At 31.3% G+C, this 15975-nt stretch overlaps 2 protein-coding genes and 1 long non-coding RNA gene across 6 annotated transcripts; 2 read left to right on the top strand and 1 right to left on the bottom strand.

Moving 5' to 3' along the window:
* Positions 1–1282: 1282 nt before the first annotated feature.
* Positions 1283–3693, bottom strand: LOC123916500. Of its 4 annotated transcripts, XR_006812165.1 has the most exons (6): positions 3549–3693; positions 3033–3406; positions 2768–2900; positions 2601–2684; positions 2127–2224; positions 1283–1736 (listed from the first exon to the last, which is right to left on the bottom strand). It is a non-coding gene; the product is annotated as an uncharacterized LOC123916500 (long non-coding RNA). The 4 variants fall into 4 exon arrangements; XR_006812163.1 differs by having other exon boundaries at positions 2127–2684; XR_006812166.1 differs by having other exon boundaries at positions 2127–2684; positions 2768–2854.
* Positions 3694–5407: 1714 nt separating this feature from the next.
* LOC123918733 (berberine bridge enzyme-like 17) lies at positions 5408–7021 on the top strand. The gene has a single exon (XM_045970871.1). The coding sequence runs from the start codon at positions 5408–5410 to the stop codon at positions 7019–7021; it is 1614 nt and encodes a 537-aa protein (XP_045826827.1).
* A 5142-nt stretch (positions 7022–12163) lies between these two features.
* Positions 12164–13750, top strand: LOC123914664 (berberine bridge enzyme-like 17). The gene has a single exon (XM_045965855.1). It carries the CDS (start codon positions 12164–12166, stop codon positions 13748–13750), a length of 1587 nt encoding a protein of 528 aa, XP_045821811.1.
* Positions 13751–15975: the final 2225 nt, after the last annotated feature.

Here is a 15975-nt window from a genome sequence, read left to right as displayed (position 1 = left end):
TGTATTTCCGATCAAAAGTAGTAGTCAAATAAAACTACCTTTCACGTATAAAGGGCTCAAATTCTCAATTAGTTAGAACTACCATTGATTGAGAACATGGTTTGTTGAGAATAGTCACAGGCTTGAGCAAAAAGTGAAGTTAAAGATTTAGAATTTCAAATTTATGAAGCAGCTAAAATCATACATGAATATAAGCATTGAAAACCATTTACCTCATTAATATTAATATTTGCCTAACCATATGAAAACTTCTTGTGACAGTCTTTGTCAACTCAAACATTAGTAAAAGAAAGTGAATATAAAATAACAATAGTAAAAGAAAGAAAATAAATGACCTCACAACGATCCTCACCATTTGATCATAACCTTCTACTTCCAATTCTTCATTGAAACTTGATAGGAACCAATTACATTATGCACTCATAGTTTGACTTATGCTCCCTTCATCCTCTTTAATTAATCTCCCCTTCAACTATTTATGATAGCAATATTAAAATTTCATGACAGCAACCACTCAGCTAATGTTAATCTCCATGGTAACAGTCATGAAAGTAGCACTCTGAGACAAAAGTAACGTGCAGACAACATGTACAAAACCAGTAGAAAGAATGTAGAAAGTTATAATGCTTGATCTAACTAATGATAAGCATGAGATGAACCAAATCTGAGTACAACTCCAAATTAAGACATCAGAAAATGTTGAACCTCGCAAAAGTTTTAGAAACAAAATGAGGTTTACAAATTTACAAAGTAAAAGGAAACATTAAATTAGGGACAATGAATCTGAAATTTTGCAAGTTTCAGTTCAATACTTATACATTGAATCCAAATTTCAAAATACACAAACATGATAATGACTAATAATTAAAGGAATTGTATCTTGGGAAAAAGATAAATGAATATGTTAGTCTTTGTAATTCAATGTGGTTTTCATTTCACCTAGAAAAAAGATAGCTAGTCATTGTAAACTTATGGAGCTGATTCAAAATGAGACTATGGCTTCAACACATCTAATCTAACCCCAAGTATGGAGTTAAAGCAGACAAACCATTCAAACATATGATTGAAATTAGAAAATCAGTCATATAATCAGTCATTCAAAGTCCACAATTCATGCAAAGGGAAAATAGTAACTAAAGATTATATTCATGAATGTCGTACTATCTTGAAAAATGCAAGTGCGAATTCATACTATTCAATTAAAAATTAACATTCGATGTCAACTTTAAGAGCATAAGTCAGTCTAATTTATTTCCAAAAAATTTAAACATGAATTACACTCCAATTTTCAAAAAACCAAAGGGAAAAAAAGGATGTAAGAGCAACTACATGTGGGAAAAAACAACAGAAAAACAGTTATTGGAATGAACAACTTTGGTCAATCAACCTACACCATATTTATACTACATTTTGTTTGGGGGACTCTAATAGATTTAAACCAATAAGTCATTGTGTATCTATTTTTCAAGTTTCCATTCTAATCCAGTGAATGATCAGAGATAGAAGGAGTACATTTTCACAAACATGTTAAGTTCCTTTCTTAACTTCACATTTGGATACATTGAAATTTAAGTTCCAAAGAGAGAGAGAGAGCATCAAGTCTACCTATTAGGAAAAATTCAAATGCAAGAAGATCCAAATTTTGTTATAAAAAACAGCAACCATTTTATTTAACCTTTGAAATTGCAGGTCTAACCTATTGTTGTTCAATGCAGATCACCACTTACCTTCCAAATCTGGAATAAACAACACAACAGAAAACCATCAAAACTCAGCTCATATGATCATTAATCATATAGATAGCATTTAAGAAATAATCCAGTTTGCAAAAGTCAACAAAATCTTTTTGAATTAAACCCTTTTGCAAAAGTGAAACTCATAAGTAGAAAATGGGAAAAAGGAAAGATGGACACAGTGAAAGTCATTAACATATAAAACCAAGAAGACATTAACATATAAACAAAAATTGAAAAAAATCAGTAGGATAAAAAAATGTATATAACTCTCTTACCACTTCCACTATCAAATGATCAAAATATCCAAATTAATTAATAAATAAAAACTGAACCTAATTGAAATTTAGTGGAAAAATGAACCTGAAAACTGAATATAATTGGAAAAAATACCAGATATTCAAAGAAAGAAGCCTTGGACTCCAACATTTGTTAAGCTCCTCCAAGTTATGCATATAGAAGGTGTACCACTGAATTAAATCCATGTACACCTTTCATAATCAAAAGACCTAAAGTGTTAGGGAACATATAGGTTGTAGAGAAAGAAAGAAAAAACCATATATTGATCAACCTAATATTCGTAGAAAAAAAGCCAAGTAAAATTACTCCATATCAATTATGAATATATGAAAGCACAAAAAATAAGACCACAAAGCCATCAATTTTTCATATTGAGACATTTCTTCAAATACTTTGAGTGCTCACTTTCACAATAAAAAAAATCAAAAGAAATTCTAAGGCAGAATAATTAACAACTTAAAATATTAACCTTAACACAACAATCACAAAAACAACATCTATAACTTGTTAACAACAAAAAGGTTTACCCCTAAAATATCTAATTTTTCCAAATTGGATAACAACTACCGGTAATGAATCAGGTGCACCCTTAAGAACACCCTTAAACAAATGAATCAGGTGCCTTTGGACAGTAGCATGAATCTTGCAACCCTGATAAACAATTTTATTTAAGTAGATAAGCATAATTACATTACATATAAATTAAAAAAAATGACTTAATTAAGCTATTGTACCTTCTCATCGATAACCACCATTTCAAATGAATTATCCCGGCCAGGTATTAGATTGAACTCGACAATCCACAAACGCATCACGGAAACCTTCAAACACCATGGAAATTTGCCGAAACGAAGATCACTTATTTTGCTATAAGCATTGGCCACATAAAGATTAGTTTTTGTATCAGTTTGGTACTGACCAGAAAATAATCAATAAACCAGACTGGAAATATAGAAATCAATAAACCTTAAAATGCATTCATTAGAAGAAACATCAGACCTGTTCTTGTCTAATTTAGAGAAAGAATTGTTACACACCAGCCATGTTCTTCACTAATTAACAACTTTGGAAGAAACACACATTAAACATGTAAATCAACATATAAACAGGGGTTTTTCAGACAAAAAATTAGGAATTAATAAAACCTAAATTCACAAATTAAGTAAACGTAATTCAAGAATAATGAACATTGAAGCATTGACTTACTTGTGAAAAGATAAAGAAAAAGACGAACCTTCAAAAACCATGCCAATTTCCCAACACGACCATAGCTTATTTTGCTATAAGCATTAACCATTGTGTTGACTCCTTCAAGAACCAAACCGAAAATACCCAGCTTTTGTTTTTTCGATTCGGCATGAGGTACTTATATACTACAACAATCAGATTTTGTATTAGTTATGGACAGAGGACAGCAATCTGAACCAAGAGGACATCAATCTGAATCAAGAGAACAGATCTGAAAAGCTAACTGTAATCTAAAAAGCAATATTTATAAAGCGGGAGGGAAAGAACCTGCCATCTTCGTTCCGGACCACACCCAACGCGACACGCGAGCAAGAGCAGGCAGCAATTCGGTTCAGAAAGGGGCAGAAACGCGAACCACCAAAAAGTGGGTATCAACAGCGTAAAGTGTAGATAGCCCCTTCGTGAAGAGTATAGATTTGATATTTTATTATTATTTTATACTAATAGATATTATTTACTCCTATTGAATATTTGATGTTTAAGTAAAAAAACTTATTCAGCTTATTCAGCCCATTTTTTATACCAATTAAAATATTAAATCATTTTATTTTATAAAAAATGTGTATACTAATTTTATTTTTCTTAATGTTAATTAAAAATATAAAATTATTTGTTTTATAAAAAATATATTTGCTTTCCAAAAATATTTTTTTCATTTAAATATAACATGTATGTATTTTATCATGTCAATATCAAGTGTGGACCAAATATCGGATATGATAAAACAATGATATCCTCTTTCTTATCATGTGTGCACCAAACACATGATAGGATATGTGTTTATCGTGTCACTATCTTATCCTATCTTTATCCAACTTCTTATCATATCTTATCCTTATCATTACGCACCAAACTATTCTTATTTTCTCTTCATGCCAAATGATTATATATATTTTTTGATCAGCAAAGAGAAATTTTATTAATAAATATGGAAATAGAGTACTAGGAGTATTAGAATTGAGTGATTTTAATGTGGGGACCTGTTATTATTATTTTTTTGGTAAGGTGGGGACCTGTTATTATGCGGAGTAAGTAAAAATAGGGGAATTAAAATTATAATTAAGCCACCAACATAGTGTGGCACAAGTGTTAAATATTTGGGTTCATTAATCATTTGGTCCTGGGTTCGATCTCCGGCTGGTGTTTATGAAAAAATATTTGTTGGGAGATGTCAACCCCTTAAATGGATCTCAGTTACCCCGAAGGGATTAATATCTACAGTTGTGCACTATGTCTTCTTATTATATAAAAAAATTAAAAACAAAAATATATACAAAACTGTGGACATAAACACTTCTATAGTTAATCATAAGACAAAATTGAAGTCTCTAAAACTTGAGGCGAATCAATCTATGTCTTCTTATTATATAAAAAAATTAAAAACAAAAATATATACAAAACTAGGGACATAAACCAACTTCTAGTTAATCATAAGATAAAATAGAAGTTTCTAAAACTTGAGGCGAATCAATCGACCGTGAACACCGTGTACCCACCACTCCTTGCAGCAAGCACCAAACAATGATAGTTTTTTCAAACAGACCAAAATCAAATATTAATACGGATATTGAGATAGACCCGACAAAATGAGATCACTCTATCAACATCCGATGAATCAAATCTTGTTTTGATTTTTTTTTTCTCTTCTTTTGCGAAAATCTTGTTTTGATTTTTTCCACTTTTCCATAATTTCATCATTTAATTAAAACATTAAAACATATATAAATATACTAAAGAATCATATATTTCAAAAACAATAAATACTCGTTTTCATTTTTTTTTTTTGGTAAGATACTCATTTTCATTCTTTTTAAAAAACAAAAATAATAATAAAATGGTAAAACTTATTTTAATTCTATTAAAATAGTATTTTATCATTCAAACTTATTTGTTTGCTTTTTTTTTTTTTTTACAAATTTTTTCCTTTTATTTTATTTAGAAATCGTTTCCTTTTATTTTAGCCATGTCCATAATTAATTGTAATTACACATAATTTCCCAATCAACATGCCTTTTTTTCTTTGTCAAAAAAAAAAAAACTTTTTTCAGCCTCGATAAATCCACGATATATAGTAATTTAAATGTAAGGCATTGACCATCATCACACTCATAACAAACCAAGCTGCGATGGATACTATCACAACATTTTCCCTTCTCCTCTCAACTCTAACATTTGCTCTCTCTGTTCTTGGATCAACTTCAGAATATTCATCATCACCACCCCTTGAAAACTTTCTCCAATGTCTTTCAAATCATTCTTCACCTTCATACCCTGCATCAAACGCCATCTACACTCCGAAAAACTCCTCATTCTTAAACATTTTACACATGCATACACATAACAACAGATTTTCCTCACCAACAGCACCAAAACCTCTTGCAATTGTAACATCCCTGCACGAGTCACACGTGCAGGGTACTATTACATGTGCAAAAAATCATGGCCTCCAAATCAGAATCCGAAGTGGAGGCCATGATTGTGAAGGTCTTTCATATGTATCAGATGTTCCTTTTATTATACTCGACATGTTTCATCATGATTCGGTTGATGTTGACATTGAAAACGGAACAGCATGGGTTGAATCTGGTGCAACAATTGGTAAGCTTTATTATACCATTGCAAAGAAAAACAATTCTCTTGCTTTTCCGTCCGGGGTCTGTACTACTCTAGGTACGGGCGGTCATTTCTCAGGTGGTGGATATGGTAATTTGATGCGAAAATTTGGTCTTTCTGTTGATAATATTATCGATGCAAATATTGTTGATGTTAATGGTAATATTCTTGATAGAAAATCAATGGGAGAAGATTTATTTTGGGCTATAAGGGGTGGTGGTGGTGCTAGTTTTGGTGTCATTCTTAAATGGAAGATTAAACTTGTTTCGGTTACACCACAAGTAACAGTTTTCAAAGTGATACATAGCCTAGAAAAAGATGCAACTAATGTTGTTTACAAATGGCAAGAAATTGCATCCAAATTAGATGAAAATCTTTTCATAAGAGCTAGTTTTGAGGTAGTCAATGGTACTCAAAAGGGTACAAAGACAATAAATGTTAAATTTATTGGTATGTTTTTAGGACTAATTGATAAATTAATGCCTTTGATGAATACAAGTTTCCCTCAATTGGGTTTGAAGAAAAGTGATTGTATTGAAATTCCATGGGTCAATTCAACTCTTTATTGGGCCAATTATCCAATTGGAACTAAGATTGAAGCTTTGCTTGATGTGCCTAAAGAGCCCATTTTTTACAATTTTAAAACCATGTCAGATTATGTGAAGAAACCCATTTCAAAGACTCATTTGGAATCTATTTGGAAGTTTATGATTAAAATTGATCATGTGAAGATGGAATGGAATCCTTATGGTGGGATGATGCATGAGATTTCAGCATCAGAAACTCCATTTCCTCATAGGAAAGGAAACTTGTTCTTGATTGAGTATTTGACATCATGGGGAGAAAATGGTGTTGAGGCTGAAAATCATTACTTGAACATTTCAAAGGCATTTTATGAATTTATGACACCTTATGTTTCTAACTCACCTAGGGAAGCATTTCTTAATTATAGAGATCTTAATATTGGTGCCAACTATCCTAGTAATACAACAAAAATAGACTTGTCACAAAGTTATGGGATCAAGTATTTTTGGGGTAACTTTCAAAAATTAGTGAGTGTGAAATCTAGGGTTGATCCTCAAAATTTCTTTAGATATGAGCAGAGTATACCACCCCTTTTACATTAGTTACAGAATGTTCGGTAGTTTATTTTTGTAAGAAATTGTGGAGTACCATTTGAATTAAAGAAAATATATAGTTGGTATTTTTTTATATCAAAGTAAAGTTCCTTTTTTCTTTTCTTTTATTTTAACCAAAAAAAGGTGAACCTATAATTGGCCAAGCCAAGTTTGTGCTTATCAAAAAACTGTCCTGAATAAACCAAGGGATATCTTGCCAATGCATAATAGAATTCAATGATTAAAACATTGTGCCACTTATTCCTTAAAGACTTTTCATGAATTTTAAAAGCTAAAACCACTGAAGCTGAATCTATTTCCAGCCATAAGTTGTTCCACTGCATTTGGTGAGCAACTTCAATGACTCTCATGGCACCACAAAGCTCAGTTTTGATAAGAAGAAGCAAATCCTAAAGGTTCAGCAAAGCAACTAATAATATTAACATCATTGTTACTAAAAATTCAACCACAAGAGGAGATGCCACGATTGCCCTTTAGATGCACCATCAATATTACATTTTCTTTTATTTTATTGGAATACACACACACGTAAGATAATTACACTTTTTTTGTCACCACCAGTATCTAGTCCACTGGACCGCCTAATCTGGTTCGGGGATCAGTTTTGTCGTCAAGCGGTTATAGCCCCCTCCCGATTGCAGTTATGGGGATCAAATTGTGGTCCTTTCTACCTAGTTCAACGTCAATCACCATTAAACCAACTAACGATCGATTGATTAAAATAATTATACTTTAATGAAAGACAAACGGGTAACAAGCTACGCCGCTAAACCCAAATATCTAATATACTTTGTTTTAGATATTTGACAGGAAAAAAATTACTTTGTGTCATGAGTAATAAAATATGTAATACTACTTATGTACGAAAAAATATGTGGCTATCTTTACTAAGGTGAGAACGACTACATTTGCTTTTCTAGAGAACTTAATATGAGTATTTTTAAAATAAAAACTATCTATCACAAATTTGATACCCAACTCGAAATTAACATTCATGACATTTATCTCCATCATTCACAAGCAAGTTTGATATATAAGCCAAAAGCTTCCCCTTCATGAACAGTTAATCGAGGTGAGAAACAATGAGTTTTGACGACTAATCATTCCTCAAACATGATCCAATGCAAATAACATTTTGATCAGGGGAGAAAGAAGCATCGATATTGCATATTTGCATTTAAGAAAACCAAAAAGATGGTTTACATTTTACACTATTTTCCCTATTGGAATTACCTTTACCACGGGGATATTGCATTTAAGATAATACTTTGATGTTGGTTTGCATGTTTGGTTGTGTTGTATGCTTTACTGATCATCCATATATGTATTAATTCCGATGTTTGGTTTGCATGATATATTTATGGGTTAAATATGTTTTGGGTTAATTAGTTTATTGTCCCTTAAATACATTTTAGGTTTCACAATGGTCCCTTACAGAAAAAAATGTCTGGATTGGTCCCTTAAAGAAAAAAAAGATACGGATTGGTCCCTTAAAGACATATATGTTTGCCATATTAGTCATTTCTGTTAAATTTTAACTTCAAATATAACAAAAAATTTCGATGGTTAAAATTTTAAAAATTAATAGGGATTTTGGTGGACCACTTACACTTAATGACATCCACAATTCAGCCAACTAAAACTAACGTTTTTTGTAAAAAATTGACAGAAATGACCAATGTGAGAAACAAATGTGTCTTTAAGGGACCAATCCGGACCTTTTTTTCTTTAAGGGACCATTTTGAAACCTAAAATTTCTTTAAGGGACCAATAGACTAATATGTTTTTGATCCCTATAGTTTCTCAGAATTTTCATTTTAGTCACTGAAGATTTTTTTCACACTTTTTAGTCCCCGAAGTTTTTCCCGTCAATGTTTTTAGTCCCTACTTTTCAATTAACTCGAGCATACCATTTGAAATTTTAATTTTTTTTCTGCGGTCATGTTTAGTACGTTATATGAATTTCTATTGCAAAAGTTTAAATTCTTTTAACAAAAGATGAATTAAATATGATTTTTTTTTGTTTTTTGGACATAAAAATTCATAAATAATTCATCTTATGTTAGGGATGACAATGGGTAGGGTACTATAGTACCCATCCCCATACCCGCGGATTGAAAAAATACTCGTACCCATCCCCATACCCGCGTGGGTAACAACTTTTGCCCCCGTCCCCATACCCTATGGGTACCTAGGTACCCATACCCGTCCCCGTTACCCGCATTTTTTACTAAAAATAAATTGATCAATTATAAAATATCATATAATTTTAATAGAATTAAAAAAATTTCAAAGATTTTAATATTGACTAATGAAAATCATAAACAAAATTATTACTAACCTTATGTTAAAGTTCATATTTATGTTAAATATTCACATTATTTTTATATTATGTTATAAATAAACATTTTTATTAAAAATATGTAATAGTTTAGTAGAGTTGTATTGTTTTAAATTGATTTACATATATTATAATATAAATAAAATAAATAAATATATATTATGCGGGTATGAGGCGGGGTGGGTACTAAGGTACCTGTACCCGCACCCATACCCGTTCATTTTTGCGGGTAATTACCCATATCCGTGCCCGTACCCAAAATGCGGGTTTTTACCCTACCCGTTGTGGGTAATTTTTGCGGGTACCCTCTGGGTATTGGTCAAATTGCCATCCCTATCTTATGTTAAAAAATTCTAAATTTTTATCGAAAATGTTCTTATAATATTATAAACATGAATACAAAAAATCATTCAAAAATATGAAAGTATACACGAATTGAATAAAAAGTAGGGACTAAAAACATTGACGGAAAAAATATCAGGGACTAAAAAGTGTGAAAAAAATCTTCAGGGACTAAAATGAAAATTCTGAGAAACTATAGGGACCAAAAACATATTTAACCTTATATTTATTTTTCTTAGAATTGAGAGTTTGGTCTAATTCAACCCTACGAAACCGGCTTGTAAGGTGAAGATTGCCTCATAAACTCTTGTCCAGACCAACTCACATCCGATGTGGGACTTCTTAGCGCATCCTCTTACACCCAACACTATTGGGCTTGGTGCGTGAATATAAATGGTGGGTGACCCGATTGTGAGTGGCCCGATAGCGGGTGGCCCGATTGTGGGTGGCCCAATGGATCTTTGTGAGGCTTTGATACCATCTTAGAATTGGGAGTTGAGCCTAACTCAATCTCACAAAATCAGCTTGTAAGGTGAAGATTGTCTCTTACATATAAATCTTGTACAAAACAACTCACAATTTTAATTCCAATGTGTTAGTACTAATGATATCTTTTAGGATAATACTAATGATAATTTTTTGAGATAATAGTAATAATGATGTTTTGTTTATTGTACAATGATTTGATAATTTTAAGAATGTGAATGTTTATTTTATTATCAATTTTAGTAAAGTTTACATATTTTTCATTTATATATTTAATTTTAAATTCAATTTTTTATTAAGCTTTAAATAGAAATAATTCGAAGGTTCTAAAATCAGAAAATAATGTGTGGGGAATCGCTATCATGATCAACGAGACTCACCTAATAACACTTAGATGAGATGACACATGTATCTTCTAATTTAATCAATTTCTTGGGTCGATCCATGACTTAACCATGCAGCAGTGTTAAAATTTTTAGGGAGAGTTTGTCATCCATTTGAGTCATACAAGACTCGAGGATTAGTATCTGCAGTTGCGCACAGAGAATACCCAATTTCGAAAAAAAATTGAGACTCTTCCCATCTTCTTTCATTATAGCCGTAGGATCACTCTCATGATCAATGGTGTCAAATACTCAAATGTTGTATTATTGTTTAAGATAATGTGTGAAGGATCAAAAGAATTATAATCTTTAAGTGTGGGTCAAAGAGATTATTTGGTATTCAATACTTGCCTACTTGGTCTCAACTAAATAAATTTACAGTCAAACAATTAAATGACATAAATTTGCAACAATTCTTTTGGTCAAGCATCTTAACGATATGGGAGCTGGACCTGGACGTATGCAAAACCAGGGCAAGAAATTACGGTATGTGAGTAATGGTTAATTATTCACTTGCTAATAACTAGCATTAAGAAAGATTTAAGTGATAGTGTCAATTGTTGAAAGAGTCGATTGTCATAATGTGTGTTCAATTTCAATAATTTTCACTGATTTCTTGCTACCAGTAGGTTATTGGACAAAAATAATAATTATAGATTGAAGGTAATTACTGATTTCTTGCTGCCACTAGGCTTTTGGTAGTAAATTTTATTGTAAGAAATACTTATATTGTACTATTTAATTTAATATGGACATTTAAAGAATTATTTAAAGGTGGTTTCTTACTAATTTTAATAAAAAAGAATTTTATAATAATATATATGAGATATTCAATAACTTTACCCATAAAAAAAAAAACTTATTCAATACTGGATGTTAGATTTTCAAATTGATGCATAACCTCTTAAGATGTTAATAGTTTAATTTTTTTTCTTTTCATTTTATGAAATTTCTCCATTCACAAATACTAGATTTCCCATTCTTTTTCATTTTTATTAATATTTTGCTTTTGTGGTACAATCCAATTTTATTTTTAATCCATACACTAAGATAAATTAAAGTGAAAAATACAACTAAAATTTATACACAACTACGAGGTCTTAATATACATATTAGCTTATAGAGAAAATTTAAAATAGTCCTGATGAGAACAACTCAATTAGTAGCGACATTGCAAATTATTGCTGGGATCGGGGTTCGAACCTTAATACTCTCACTTATTCACTTTTAAAAGGTGGAATTCTAGACACAACTTAACAGCAACAAAAAATGAGAAAATTCAAAATAGAATACTAAACTATAAATTAATGGGTCATGCTAAACAGTGCCCCGAGACACTTGTTAAAAAGAAAATTAAATAATAAAGTTAATACTAGAAAGATGACTTTGTATATTATTAACGTATTAATTATTAATTATTTTCCTAACTTAATTGTTTTTCTCATTAAACGCACATAAAGAATATTAGTAATTAGTAATTAGTAATTAGACACTAACGTTACAAAAATCACATCAATATATATATGGAGTTGCAAATGCACAATAAAGTCAAAAACCACATTGTTACTACTATAGACCATGGAAACAATGGGGAAATTGTCCTTTCTCATTACAACCTTAACAATTGTCATGTCTATTTCATCAACAACATCACAATCATCCATTCAAAATTTTCTCAACTGTCTACCATATTCTCAAGTCTCTGAAGTTATTTACACACCAAACAATGCCTCATTCTCAACCATCCTCAACATGAAAATACAGAACAAGAGATTTAGAACAACAACAACACCAAAACCTTTGGCAATTATAACTGCAAGAGATGCTTATCTTGTACAAGCAACAGTTAAATGTGCCAAAAGAAACAACATTCAAATCAGAATTCGAAGCGGCGGCCACGACTATGAAGGTTTCTCATACGTATCGGATGTACCTTTTATTATACTTGATTTGTTTCTTCTCAATTCAGTTAATGTCAATTTAAAAGAAGAAACAGCATGGGTTGATTCTGGTGCAACACTTGGTAAGATTTATTATACCATTGCAAAGAATAGCAACTCTCTTGCTTTTCCATCCGGGGTCTGTACTAGTATAGGTGCGGGTGGCCATTTTTCTGGTGGTGGATATGGAAATTTGATGAGAAAATTTGGTCTTTCTATTGATAATATCATTGACGCAAAAATTGTTGATGCCAATGGTAATATACTTGATAGAAAATCAATGGGAGAAGATCTTTTTTGGGCTATAAGAGGTGGTGGTGGTGCTAGTTTTGGTGTTATTCTTTCATGGAAACTTAAATTGGTTCAAGTAACTCCACGAGTTACTGTTTTCAATGTAAAAAGGAATGTGAGTGATGGTGCAACTGATGTTGTTTACAAATGGCAATTAATTGCACCAAAATTGCATAAAGATCTTTTCATTAGAGTGCAACCTAATGTTAAAATTGGTAAAGGGGGTGAAAAGATTGTGCAAGTTAGTTTCATTGGTCAATTTTTGGGAACAGTTGAAAAGCTTTTACCATTGGTGAGTGAGAGTTTTCCTGAATTGGGTTTGAAGGAAAGTGATTGCATTTCTATGCCTTGGGTTAATTCCACTCTTTTTTGGTATAATAAGCCAATTGGAACTCCTCTCGAAGCATTGTTGGATGAACCAAAAGATCCTCAACCTGTTTTCTCAAAATTTAAATCAGATTATGTGAAGAAACCTATTCCAAAAGAAGGTTTAGAATCTATTTGGAAAATGATGATTAAAGGTGAGAATTTCTTTATGCAATGGAATCCTTATGGCGGAAGGATGGAAGAAATATTGTCATCAGAAACACCATTTCCTCATAGAGCAGGGAACTTGTTCTTGATTCAATACCTTAATATTTGGATTGATGAATCTCCTCAAGTTATTGAACGTCATGTGAATTTTTCAAAGTTGTTTCATGAATTCATGACACCATATGTTTCGAATTCTCCAAGGGAGGCATTCCTCAATTATAGGGATGGAGATATTGGTGCCAATCATCCGAGCAATGTTACGAAATTTGACATTGCTAGAACTTATGGAAGCAAGTTTTTCAAAGAAAATTTTGAAAGATTAGTTAATGTAAAAACTAAAGTCGATCCTGACAATTTTTTCAGATTTGAACAGAGTATACCTACTAGGTCAACCAACTAGGTAGAGAAAAATTATGTAGTGTGAATTTACAAAAAAAATGAAATAATACAAATTCTTATGAAATAATGTTATTGAGAAAAATCATGTATTCAGTTTCTTTCCTTCGGTTGTAGTATGCTTAATAAGCTAAGTCATATGTTAGTGGTCCTTTCATTTCGCTTCATATCTTAGTTTTTACATTCATTTACCTATTTATTTTCGTTAAATGGAATTTATATTGTATTTGTAAATGGAATTGTTAAAAGAAAATAACATAATAAATTAAGTTAATGAGCCCTCCCTATATATAACAAATCGTTCGAAATTAAAGAACTCATATTTAATTTCCGATGAAACAATTCTTGGTCAAAAATAAACAAAATTTCACCACAACAATAAAGGTTCACACTTCATACTACTTTATCAATTAAAATAAAATAAAATGTTGTAGTGTGTATAGTGTTTTTCTTCTTTAAAATATATATATATATATATATATATATATATATATATATATATATATATATATATATATATATATATATATGGGGTTTTCTAACTTAGACCCTAGTTAGGTCTAAGTTAGCAAGGTGCACCTTTTGAGTTGGACAAAAATACCTTTTTTTTTTTTTTGAAACAATAGAGCAACTGGGGCATGTATGTAATTTGCATCATAAAAATACCCTTTTTTTTTTTTTTGAAACAATAGAACAACTATTACATTTTTTAAATTTCTTCCAAATTTCGACCTCATTTTACGTGCGAATCGAACGCCGATTTCAAAAACTAATACCGGAAACCTTTGTAAAATTGAAAAACGATCAAAATCCATGTAAGGAACGTCGAGTTTCGTTGAGTATTGAGGGAGATCGAACCGGGTCAAAAACCGGGTCGCACGACCCGTTTCTGCATAAAACGGGTGGGAGGGACGATGAACAGTGCGCGTCGCCCACGCCCACTCTCACCGGCGGCGCGTGGGGGCGCGTGCGGCCTCAGGGAGGCTCTATTTTTTTTTTTTTTTTTTTCATAATAAAATAGTAGATAATATTCTGGAAATTTTGGTATATTGTATGAAATTTTTGGAGACCCGAAACTATTTTTAGTTAATTAAATGAGTAAAAAGGTAATTAAAAATATTATAATTCCATAAAAAATTTCCAAAATTTTATGTAAAGTACTATGAATTATTTAGAACCCTCTTGTGTACCTCACTCTCCCTAGTTCAAGTCATGAAATTATTTTCACAAATTCCGCTGATTATTTAAAACCATTTAACAAATAATAATAATAATTTCATAGATTTGTACTCTGAAACCAATTGTGTTTTTATTTGTTTCTAATAAAATATTAGATAATATTCTGGAACTTTTGGTATATTTTATGAAATTTTTTGAGACCTGAAACTATTTTTCGTTAATTAAATGAGATAAAACGGTAATTAAAAACTATTGTTTGCTTCTGAAACCATTTAGCTGGAAGAATGGTTTCAGAGAGTTATACTGTGAAACCATTCTAGCAGTAAAATGGTTTCAGAAGCAAACAATTAAAAATCAACTCCCCTGAAACCATTCTATCAGTGAAATGGTTTCAAAGTACAACGCTCTGAAACCATTGTATCAGCTAAATGGTTTCAGAATGGTTTTAGAAGCAAACAATTAAGAAATTACTCACTGAAACCATTCTACCAGTAAAATGGTTTCAGAGAGTTATACTGTGAAACCATTCTACCAGCTAAATGGTTTCACAGTATTATATAAAGATAATTAAAGGTAGTGAAAAATTGAGTCTTTTTTTTGTGTCCAAATCAAACGAACCAAGTCTCTATTTGTAGACAAAAAAAATTATGAATTTTGGTATAAAAATAAAAAAATAAAAAATTAATTTACAACGAAATAATTGAGTTTAAAGTATTAAATGAAAAAAAAAACACGCCAACCACCCAGCAGTTGACACGTGTCCTGCTTTTTTAAAATGAAATTTTCTCTCTCCAGGCGCAGATCTAGTGTGGTGCACGCGCTGGCTTATCATGGAGATGGATGATCTGGACTGTCTGATTGATCCGACAGCCATGATGAGATCATCTCTTGGCCGTCTGATGGAAATCAACGGTCTGTAACGGTGGTCCTTCGGTAGGCGCGCGACACTGGATCAGCGCCAATATGTTTTTTTTTTTTTTTAAAAAAAAGAAAGGGTATTTTTGTCCAACTCAAAAGGTGCACCTTGCTAATTTAGACCCAACTGGGTCT

This window comes from Trifolium pratense, linkage group LG3 (assembly GCF_020283565.1).
Source record: "Trifolium pratense cultivar HEN17-A07 linkage group LG3, ARS_RC_1.1, whole genome shotgun sequence".
Taxonomy (NCBI): Eukaryota; Viridiplantae; Streptophyta; class Magnoliopsida; order Fabales; family Fabaceae; genus Trifolium; species Trifolium pratense.
Note: the sequence above shows the minus strand (reverse complement) of the source record. Positions and strands in the feature narration are given on the sequence as shown.